General features: G+C 38.2%; 1 protein-coding gene across 1 annotated transcript in view; it reads right to left on the bottom strand.

The window, feature by feature from the left end:
• Window positions 1-3,771: 3,771 nt before the first annotated feature.
• GZMA (granzyme A) overlaps window positions 3,772-10,870 on the bottom strand; it is a 19,758-nt gene continuing 12,659 nt past the window's right edge. Inside the window, exons 5-9 of the mRNA XM_011380624.2 lie at window positions 10,834-10,867; window positions 8,128-8,266; window positions 6,446-6,587; window positions 5,960-6,232; window positions 3,772-3,953 (exon numbers count right to left, since the gene is read on the bottom strand). Coding sequence (XP_011378926.1) covers window positions 3,792-3,953; window positions 5,960-6,232; window positions 6,446-6,587; window positions 8,128-8,266; window positions 10,834-10,867 — 750 coding nt within the window. The 3' untranslated portion in view covers window positions 3,772-3,791. The remainder of the gene's footprint in view (window positions 3,954-5,959; window positions 6,233-6,445; window positions 6,588-8,127; window positions 8,267-10,833; window positions 10,868-10,870) is intronic.

Below are 10,870 nucleotides of genomic sequence, written 5' to 3'. Positions count from 1 at the left end.
GCATGGGGTTGTTATGAGGATCAAACAAGATGAAACGCTTTTCCGGAGGTGAATGCCTGTTCTCCTGACCTTCTTTCTCAGGTTACTTTATTTGCTCTGCTTCCTCTCATTGCATTTCCCAGGCATTATCTTTGATCCTCCCATTCTTCTCTCTCCATTTCCCCCCCTCTTTCTTCTTCTCCTTTTTTCCCTCCTCCTCCTGCTACTCATTTTTCTTCTCTCTCCATCTCTTCCTTGTTAGAGACTCATTTTCACTACTATATTCAGAATAATATCTATAGCAAAGATTTCTGAACGCTTCTTTCCCCACTTGACTTTTCTCCCAAGCTCCAGCTTCGTACTTCCTGTCTGCCTCTGGATATTTCATCTTTGAGATCCTTTTCTGTCTTTAGCTCACACTCAATACATTAAAAACACAACTTATTCACTTGAAAGATATTGATGGAAATCCTACTGTATGCTACGCAGTTGAGCATGCATGTTATTTCCTCCCAAAATGAGCTCCTCTGTAGGACTGCCTTTCCCCTCTTCATGGTCTTATCCTTATCCTGGTCATTCCATCACTCAGGGAGCCTCCTGGCTGTCTGGTTGTTGTGTTCCATGCTCACCTAGTTTACCCCTTGTTCTCTTTTCTTTTGTTTCACCCTAATCATGTTCTGAATACCTGGTATCTTAGTCTGCCATAATTGCCTTTTAACTGTTTTTCCCGTTTTTATTCTTCATGGATCTCCATGCCACAGTTAGGTTAACTTTCTAAAAGCACTGTGCTGATCCTGTCAGTCCTCTGCTCATACACTCTCAGTGACTTCCCTGTTACCTAAATCCCTTATCCTCAACCTCGGAGTCCTGAGCCCAGAACCTGAAGTTAGGGGACCTGTTCTTGCCTTGGCTCTGCCGTAAGGACCTTGGATATGTCACAACATTCACAAAAATAGGAATTTGGATTTGATGGTTGGTAAGCTTTCTTCCAGCTTGATCAGTCCACTGTTCTATCTTTTTAACATTGATCCCCATTCATCTTCTATATTAACCCTTTGCTAAATTTATGATTTCCTGCCTCGGTACATTTGTTGGAGCTTTTCTTCTAGTCTGGAATTTCTCCTCCTCTCTTCATTTCTTTGCATATCTGCATAAATTCTGACCTCTTTAGGAAGTGTTTTGAAATGACGTTACCTGAGTTTGAACTCTTGGCATTAGTCAGTTATCACCTAGTTGGTATTAATATACTATTATAGTTGTTTAAAAAATCTTTTATTACTGTGTGAATGTACTTATTGTAGTTTTAACATGCTTATTTCTTTCCTAGATGATTATATTGAAGAGTTGAGGGAGCATATATACTTTTTATTGCCTCTTAGAATATTTTGCAGGTGTCAGATAACAGATATTGATTGATTTGTTTGCTTTGTCATAAAATGTTTTTACCAATACCTACTTATGTCATTCCCCTTTTCCCTCTAAAGTGCCCCATAAAACAAAACAAAAATCTTGATAATTGAAAAGTAGAATAGTATATACAAGGGGAATGAGAGCTCACCTGCCAAATTAGTGTTAATTTGTCAATATGTAATTTTCTTTTCCCTGTTTTTTAACTAAAAAAATCTACTGGATAGTGCTTGTAATTCCTTAGAAAAATTTAGGTCACCAAAAGCTGCAAATGTGATACTTTTCTGCAATATATACTCTTCTTCTTTAAGCTAATAGTTTTCATTTTATCTTCTTAATTAACCAGGTATAAATTATAAGAAGAGGTGTATCAGGGAAATGAACAAAATGATTAGGCCATTTCTAGTGTCTCTCACCATTCTATCTGAGTGCTTCTGTCTTAACAGTCTTATGAAACTATGTTATGACCAAAGACCACTTCTCTCAGCTAATACTAATGTGTGAACACAGGGTTTCATTTAAGGAAAATGGCAATATATTGTTTACCTGGTATTAGTTTTGGTGGAAAGTCTGGGATGTGGTTTTAGTAAAGAAAAAAAGTAAACTTACAGATAATACATAAAACAGAAGCCTTTGCTACGACTGATTTAAAAATTTTGTAATTTAAAATTTTATTGAGTAATAATTCACACATAGTAAAGTACATAAGCCTTAAGTATATAGCTTTGATGAGTTTTTCATTTCTAAATAGATAACTGTGTAACCACCATCTAGATTAAGATATAAACATTTTCTGTACCCTAAAAGACTTCCTGTGCCCACTCCCAGTCAACATCTTTTTATTATTATGACCTGTATCACCATGGATTAGTTTTGCCTTATGTCAACCATCAGATAAATGGAATCATACTGTAAATATTCTTCTTTGGCTTCTTTCACTCAACATTAAGTTTGTAAGATCAATTTATGTTGTTGCATGTGACTGTAGTTTGTTCCTTTTCATTGCTGTGCAGTATAAGCCCTTCTGTCATATAAATGTATAATTGCTTATCCATTTTCTTGTTGATGGATATTTGAGTTATTTTCAATTTTGAGTTTTAAGAATAAAGCTACTATGCACATTCTTGAACACATCTTTTGTGAAAAAAAGCAATTGTTTCTGTTTAGTATATACCCAGGAGTGGAATTGTTAGGTCATAGGGTATGTATACATTTAGTTTTAATAGACCCTGCTAATTTTCCTAAGAAGCTGTACCAATTTACATTTCTACCAGCAACAAACAAAGGTTCCAAACTACTTTATAAGTAGACTTCAAAATCTGTAATAAATGTTGGTAGTATGGAATATTCCATCTTTTTATTGCTGTTAAAATCCTAACTAGGAATTCGGGGTTAGAGCAGGTGTATAAAATATCATCCTAGTGACTCTCCTAGAGTTTCTCTTTTAGATATTAACACCAGGCCTCACTTTCTGGTATAGGGGTTCTTATCCCTAACAGCATATAGGATCATTGGGCAGCTTATGTACAGAATACTATGATCTGGGTCCTAATGAATACAAATTAAATAAAAATTTCTAGAAGTAGAGTGTAGGCATTGGTAATTTTAAGAGGTTATCTCTGGTGTTGCTGTATGTCTTTGGTTCAGATATACATTTTTTTTTTGTTTACTTGATGTAATTTACATAACTTCCAATTTTACATATTTGATCCCTTTTATCCCATCTACCTCCCCCCCTCCTCCCAGGTATGTTTTATGTGTGTATGTATATACATGTATACACACACATAAAATTTATATTCCTAAAGGAACTGATGGAAATCAAAAGAATCTGTTCACATAATTGCATCTTGAAGCCACTACTGGGCTGATGACTATCCACTAATTTCTATATGTTGAATAAACTTTATGGGGCTTTTTCCAAGGGAAGTTTATGGCTACAAATCAATACTTACTCCCCACTATGGCATGGCAGCCTCTGTAACTTCCGTGTTGATTGGACCTATCTAGGCTTAGGGACAAGAAAAACCAAGAAATCACCTAAATAATCCAAGGCTTAAATGCTTCAGACTGGCTGTTCCTGTTTCCTGCAGAATTGCTGAGCCCTTCACTGTACTTGTTACTAGATGGACTTTAGTGCTACTCTTGCTGTGTCCCATTGAGACACTGAAGTGAATAATTCAAGCAAAATTTGCATATCACTTGACACATGGATGACACTGGTGACATTGGTCACCTAATCTCTCCCTTGCATTATCCATGAGGTCATTATATTATTCCGCCTCTCTTTGCTGGTGGAGATCTGCCCACTAATGTTATAAGAGAGATATGGGTATAGTCATCCAAATTGGTTTTATTTATGACAGAATTAAAAAGTGACAGCCAATCAAATGAAATACAATTATCTAAACTTCCTCCTTCATAGTCTTAATTATCCAGTTGAGGTGTTTGTCTGAGAGAAGAGTATAGATGCCAGGTCCTCGAGGGTCTCCACATTTTCCTGGAATGCCAAAGGCAGTGATGCCTCTGAAAGTACCCTGACATATCAGAGGGCTTCCAGAATCTCCCTGGGGGAAAACAAGAGGGGTGGTGAGAATTAGCATGAACATGACCATAGATGAACAGAAGAACTATAATTTAATGTGGAGTTAAGACCAACCTTCACTTAATTTAAAAATTTGTACTTAAAAAAACCAAAATGTTGAGAATATTTTAATATTTTTAAATTGGCTTCATAGATTTATTTATGAACCATTGAAAATTGAAATGAAGCTTGTGTTATTGTTTATGTTATCTACTAATTTTGAGACTGCTTCTCTGCTTCAGAAAGGAAACCCTCCTATTTGTCATTTTCTCAAAATGTTTAATAACTCAAGGGGTAAAATAGTCAAATGCAGATGAAACTTTGAGTCAAAGAATAAAAACTATGTTTTCTAGTTCCTCCAGCAGATAATCTTCCCAAAGAAACAAAACCAAAGCAACCTTCTTCCCTTTCACCCTCTTGAATAGACAAAAACTTCTTCCGAAGTCTCCTTTGAGCATATGATGCTAGACAGAAGCTCCCAGAAATCAATGATTACACTTCAGAGCTAACTGAGTCCACAGCAGAGAGGCTTTAGTTAGTTGTAAGTCACTGTTTAATTCTTTCTGACTGTGCCACCCAATGTGTGACCTTGTAGTGTCTCATGCAATTCTAAAATCAGCATAGTCTAACATATTCCAGGTCTAGAGACTGGATTGGCCATTTCATTGCTTTGGCTTTAGGAAAGACTTGTGGTTCTAGATGGAGGGTCATTCATGTTTGTACATAGAACTCCACAAATGCAGGGCTCTGAGGGCCCAACTCCATTCCAGCAATGTGAAGGTACTGGTGACCTTTTCTCTCTAGGCAAAAATTGGCCTTATCAGTGTATAAAGTAAGGAACCATGTGAAAAGCTGGGGCCCCCCCTGGACAGGTATATATCTACTGCCTAATGTAGTGCCTAAAATTTTCAGAATGAGTCCTTTAGGTTTAATTCATCAACAGCCTTTGAGAGAACTGGAAAAAGATTGCTAAGCTTTAATAATAGAGGCTGGTGGGAGTGGGACAGGCATCTTGGGATGCTGTCATGGTCTCAGGACGTTGCATGTGGGTTCTAAAGCATTGCAGGTTCTGGGTTTCTGGATGCCCAGTGTGGTGAATACAGAGAAGGGTAGGAGTGAGGAGGGCAAAGGAGAAAAACAGAGGGTGCTGAAGATAGATGTCATCTTTTCTGGGATTTGCCTAGCCTTGGTCTTGGAGGCAAGCCATTCAGAATCTGCTGGTGTTCAGATAAGCACCTGGGAAGGGCAGAGACCTCTGGATCTCTCAGTGTCTGATAGTTCTCAAACCGTGCACATGGCACACTCCTCTTAGATGAGGCTCTATAGGGTCTTTGGAAAAGATAAGAAATGAGGAGCCAGCACTCAGAGATTAAAAATATGTAACACATTTTTTCTACTTCTATCTTCAATCAGGGTCCTGTCCCATCCCTTCTCTGGGACTCTGATATGGTGGCTTACACATTCTCTGGTGTGGGTCATACTTGGAATTTGTTTCCTGAGGATTAAGCTTGACTCTCGAAGCTCTGGGATCTAGCCTGGGATCCTTAGTCAGGCTTGGGAGTGACAGACTTGCCCAGTTAAATGACAGAGGAATTTCAGGGGAGTGCTGAGACTGGGGAAATGAATACTGAAAACCCTAGAAGAACCCAGATTTCAGCTTTCCTGAGTGTTACATATTTTTAAATTTATATCTACATATATTAATATAGAGAATGAGAAAAAAATTGCTTCTCAATGGTTTTTGATATGAAATCAAGATGATGTAATAATAGGTCAACCCATGCAATAGCAGTAAACTTGTTATTTTTGGTGAACAACCTACTTGAGCTGAGAATATTAATTTATTTGACTGGAGTTTTATCAAACTTTCTCAAAAGCACAAGGACTCTGTAGAAGCCAAAGCCATGAGAGGACTAAGCATGACATTGTGTTTTCCATATCTACACGACTTAATGCAACAGCTAAAATGTGGACTCTTGTCTTACTTACATTGCATGAGTCTTTTCCACCTTTGAGGTTTCCAGCACAAAGCATATTCAGTCCAATCACAGGATTATAATTATAGTGGTTTTTATCATTGCAGATTTTTCTGTCAATGACGGTGATATTGACTTCTCTCAGAGTATCAGAATGAGATAATTTACTATTGTGAATCAGCCCCCATCCTGCAACTTGACACATGGTTCCAGGTTTTACATCATCCCCCGTTTTAGGGAGATTAAGGATAGCCACATTTTTATTAATTTTTGCTTTTTCCTCCAGCTGTTGGAAAACAAGCATAAAGAGTTAACAGAATGAGATAATTAAAATACTCACATTTTTACTTAAATTCTAGTCCAACCCTCAGAGACCCCCCTTATGTAGCTACAGTCTGTAGCTATAGAGGTACCAAAGAAAAGTTGCCATGTAGTTAGCCAGATTGTAGGAGGTTCTATAACTTTTAAGCCAATCAAAGGTACAATCAAAGGTACATACCTGTAGAAGTTTAAGATCACCCTCATGTGTGTCCTTGTCATAGCATGGATAGGGAAACTCTTTCTTAATGAACAGTATCTGTTTTTCTGGCTCATACTTGGACACAGAGTGAGCCCCAAGAATAACCTGGGACTTTCTGATCCTGAAAACAGACACAGCATGGTTTTTACTCTTTTAATCAGGAGGTGAGCATATTATGTGTTGATCAGTTCTATTGTCCCATTTGTAAATATGCTTGCTATTGAAATACTTGTTTGTGGCTCAGAAAAATATGTGTACTTTAAAGAATAAAAAATAAGATGTTTATGAATTTATCATCATCATCACCATCATCATCATTACCACTATCATCATCAGCTTATTTATAACAAGCTAAGCTAGGTTCATTGGAAACAAATAATAAAAATTCCATGGCAGCGAAGCTAAGTTTGGCATTGTGTTTTCCATATCTACACGACTTAATGCAACAGCTAAAATGTGGACTCTTGTCTTACTTACATTGCATGAGTCTTTTCCACCTTTGAGGTTTCCAGCACAAAGCATATTCAGTCCAATCACAGGATTATAATTATAGTGGTTTTTAAAACCTCTATTGGGGTTTTAGTGCTTTACCCCCACCCCAAACCTCCTTTATCTGTGATAGAGAATTAGGCAGCAGATTACTGGAAAACAAAGTTCTCAGTAGTCCAGAGACAGAAGCAAAAGCCACTTGGTAGTTGTAGAGAAACTCACTGAAGGGATCTCTGTAAGATAATAATAAACTTCTCTGAAATAAAAAAACTTTCAGAAATAAATAAATAAATAAAACATACACTGAGTACGTGTATGTTGGGGAGATGGCGGTGTGAAGGAGGGGCACAGGATTCTTCTCTTACTCTATGCTAAAGGTTCATTTTGATTAGTAAAATAAAAACACTCTCTGATGTATTGATGATGAAGGCTATTATCATTCACAAACTAGTATAAAATACACCAACCAGATATTCACACTGCTGTTTCTCCATTACACCAGCTGATATTAGTCTCATTTAAGACTATAACAGTGCTTTTGGTAGAGCATAGTTTGATGACGAAATGTTTTATAAATTTGCACTTTCCAATATGGTAGCCGCTAGCCACATATAGCTACTAAGCATGTGAAATGTGGCTAGGGTGACTGAGAAAATAAATTTCTAATTTTATTTAAATTTAACTAATTTAAATTTATATAGCCACAAGTAAGTTGCATAGTCAGAATGATAGTGGCAATCATATTGGATAACTCAGATTTAGAGGCTTGGTTTAGGGAGTGGAGAAAAAAGACTAGGCCTGGAAGAGATTTTTTTTTTTTTTCTTAAAACAAGCTTTCTCTATTTGACAGTTGTGGTTAGGCCCCTGGGAGACTGGGCACTCAGCTAATACTACCCAGTCATGAAATCAAGACCAGAAGCAAAGCCTTTCAGCATTTGGACCAGATGGTTCCGGAGGGGACCTATAGGAAGAACTTGTGGATGCTGCTTCTTCATTGGTTTGATTCTCTGGGGCCAAGTCTGGGCTTAACTTCTGGTTGGGATAAAGCAAATTTCCAGAGATGTAAGTAATGTGAGCCTCTCATGGGTTTAGTGGGGTTTACTTTTTTAAAATTAATATTCACCCAAATTAGAATATTTCCACAAACTTTTTTTTTTAACCCAAGCACTTACACTTTACAATGAGCTGCCGTCAACACCCAGTTTTTTGCAATCAGTGCCCCACCACATATACTTTTTCCTTTAAGTAGCACCATGTAGGGTTTTGAATGAGGGATTACTTCATTTCCTCCAATAATTTTTACACAGAAATCTGTTAAAGAGAAAAAGGCAAATCATATCAGTGCCCACCCTATAGAGCTCTACCTAAAGCTGTGTTTCTAAGACCAGACATGCTTTTCCCACATGAAGAGGAAGCACAGATGAGAGCATCCTCCTCCCTCCCCTCTCCCACCAATATAGGTGTTCAGATATCTGGATGTATATCCTATTCCTGCCGGACTCTCTGAGAGGGTCCTACTCTTTCCCACACAGAAGCTGTGCCATTGGCAGTTCCAGGAATTATCAGGCTGGAAATCTGTCACAACCACTGACCTCAGGCCTCAGGGCTTGCAAAGAGCAGGCAGCTATGCATAGGTCTACACTGGTGACAGCTGCTACAGGAGATGCTGGTGATGATGACCACCTTGAGTGCCCTCCCATCCCTCCTCCTTTCAGGCTGAGAACTACTTTGGGGAAGAAGAGAGGTTTTTAGAAGTCTGAGAACTGCTCTTTTCACTCCAAGTCCTTATAAGCTGATATTAGCATCTTTTAGCTGTGACCTTGCTCATGAGTACTCTGGTCTTTGTGAGACTTCTGTTTATTGAAATTTGTACTCTTCTCATTCATGAGTTGGGAGAATACTACCTATTGCATCTGAGGCTTCCCTTCAATCTCCAAACTGAACCATGTGGTTTAATTTTCCAATGAAACAGGGGAAGGGAGGAAAGAAGATGCTATAAGGAGAGATTTCTGCTTTAGTCAAATTTCCTTGATGACAGACCAGGAGTATAGATTTGTTATTAGAGAACAAGGAGACCTAAATGCAAAGCAAATCATCTATGTTGGCTGAGAAGATCTTGTGCCTTTGTAATATACTCTCAGCTCTCCACCTTTCTACACCTGATATTCTTGTATCCTCCTAAAATATTTGTCCTGACCATTGGCTCAGACTCATGGTTCCTTAAATAGTACCTGTTACTGCATTATTAAAGCGAAGTCATTGACAAATTCACAATTAGGTATAAATAATGAGAGTATGGGAAAGGAAAAGGGAGTGACCGAAAGGCTCTACTTTTTGGAAGGGGATTGGGAAGGGGTAAGTTCTAGGCTCCAGAAGCAAAAGAATAAGGAACTTAAAGAAACCAAGGAAACTTCACCCACATCTCAATTTTTCCCAGGGCATATTATGTATAGGTAGATTCCAAAGGTGCATCTTTGGACCTTCTGGGCTGCAGAAATCATAAACTCAATAGAATACTCCCTTCTGCGGGGTCCTGTGTTTGGTGAGCACTATACCACCTCAGAAAAAAAGCCTACGTCTCCCAAACCAACAACTCCTAGAAGGGCCAGGGGGTAGGGTTTAGTGCAGGTGAGAAAGCTTTTAAAAACTAGCAATTCTTGGTCCTCTCCCAGAATCAAGATAAATTGGAATTACTGGAGCAGAGGATGGGATGTCAATATTATTTAAAAGCCCTCCAAAGTAATCTAATGCATAGGAGGACTGAATCCGGCTCAGCAAGTCTGGCTTCCCTGTGTCCACGTTGCTCTCTCTGACCACAGGAAACAAAGTGCAGCAGAGTGAGTTGGTTTCATTGTTCCTTTTGAAGAAAAGATACAATTGAAATTTTAATCTGCCCTCTTTAACCATTGTGGAGAATTTAACATGCTTGAACATAATCATAGGCCATGCGGACACTATGCCTACCCTTTTGTCCCAAATGTTCTGCAACCTTGTACTTTTTAAACTTTCCCCCCTCATTTTTAGGTTTAAGATGAACCAGAGAGCTTCTTTGGGAATTTCTGGCAAGATAGGTTGTTGCATTAGCCCCGGCCCACCAATTCCACTTCCAAAAGCTGAGGGACTCTGGGGAAAACCCATGGCTGCTTCGCACTTATCAGTGCAGTTTGGCCCAATCCTAGAGTAGTCTTCATTTCCAGAAAGAATTTTAAGGAAAATCGAGAGCTACCCGGAGGCTATTAACCTTCTAGTGGTAATGTTTATAGCATTCAAACTGATGCATGTGTAGCTCACGCAAAACCAGGCCTGTTGGTTTCTATTTAGTACACCAAAGAACTAGCTTAGTACAAAATACTGTAGCACTTCCAAAGAATTGATGTGGGGATGTCCCCAATGTCCTAATGTATTTCCAAGGACACATGAGCCTAGAGAAATAATGATAGAAATTTGAATCATTCTTGATTTGTTATGGGTGTCTAGGTCAGATTTGTATTAGTTGTCATTAAAACGATCCATTCATTTTCTGTTGCAAGAAAGGCTGAGGTGCGAGTCTTCCTTACAGAAAGGCACTGTTTATTTTCCTAAGTCAAGAAATTTGGTTTGTTTATTTATTTTTACATTGTCATATTTGGCAGTTTCAAGCTACAAGTCGGGAGCAATAAACACTGGAGGTTCTATGATTTTTTTGTGAAGAAATTGTAAAGAAGAAAGAAGAATGCAAAATAAAGACATATTTAGAATCCAAAAAAGAATGTTAAGACTCCAGGGGGTCGGGGAGAAATCTCCTCTAAGTACACTTAGCTAATATTGCCAAAAACTCATTGAAAGTCTGCTCCATTTTACTTAATGGTTATAATGGAAATGACAAGAATCAGTCTTACCTTCAGGAATTAGCAGGAGAAAAATGACAATGGAGAG

The sequence above is a fragment of the Pteropus vampyrus genome, unplaced genomic scaffold (genome assembly GCF_000151845.1).
Source record: "Pteropus vampyrus isolate Shadow unplaced genomic scaffold, Pvam_2.0 Scaffold397, whole genome shotgun sequence".
Lineage (NCBI taxonomy): Eukaryota > Metazoa > Chordata > Mammalia > Chiroptera > Pteropodidae > Pteropus > Pteropus vampyrus.
The sequence above is the reverse complement of the archived record's forward strand: the minus strand, read 5'-3'. Positions and strand labels throughout refer to the sequence as shown.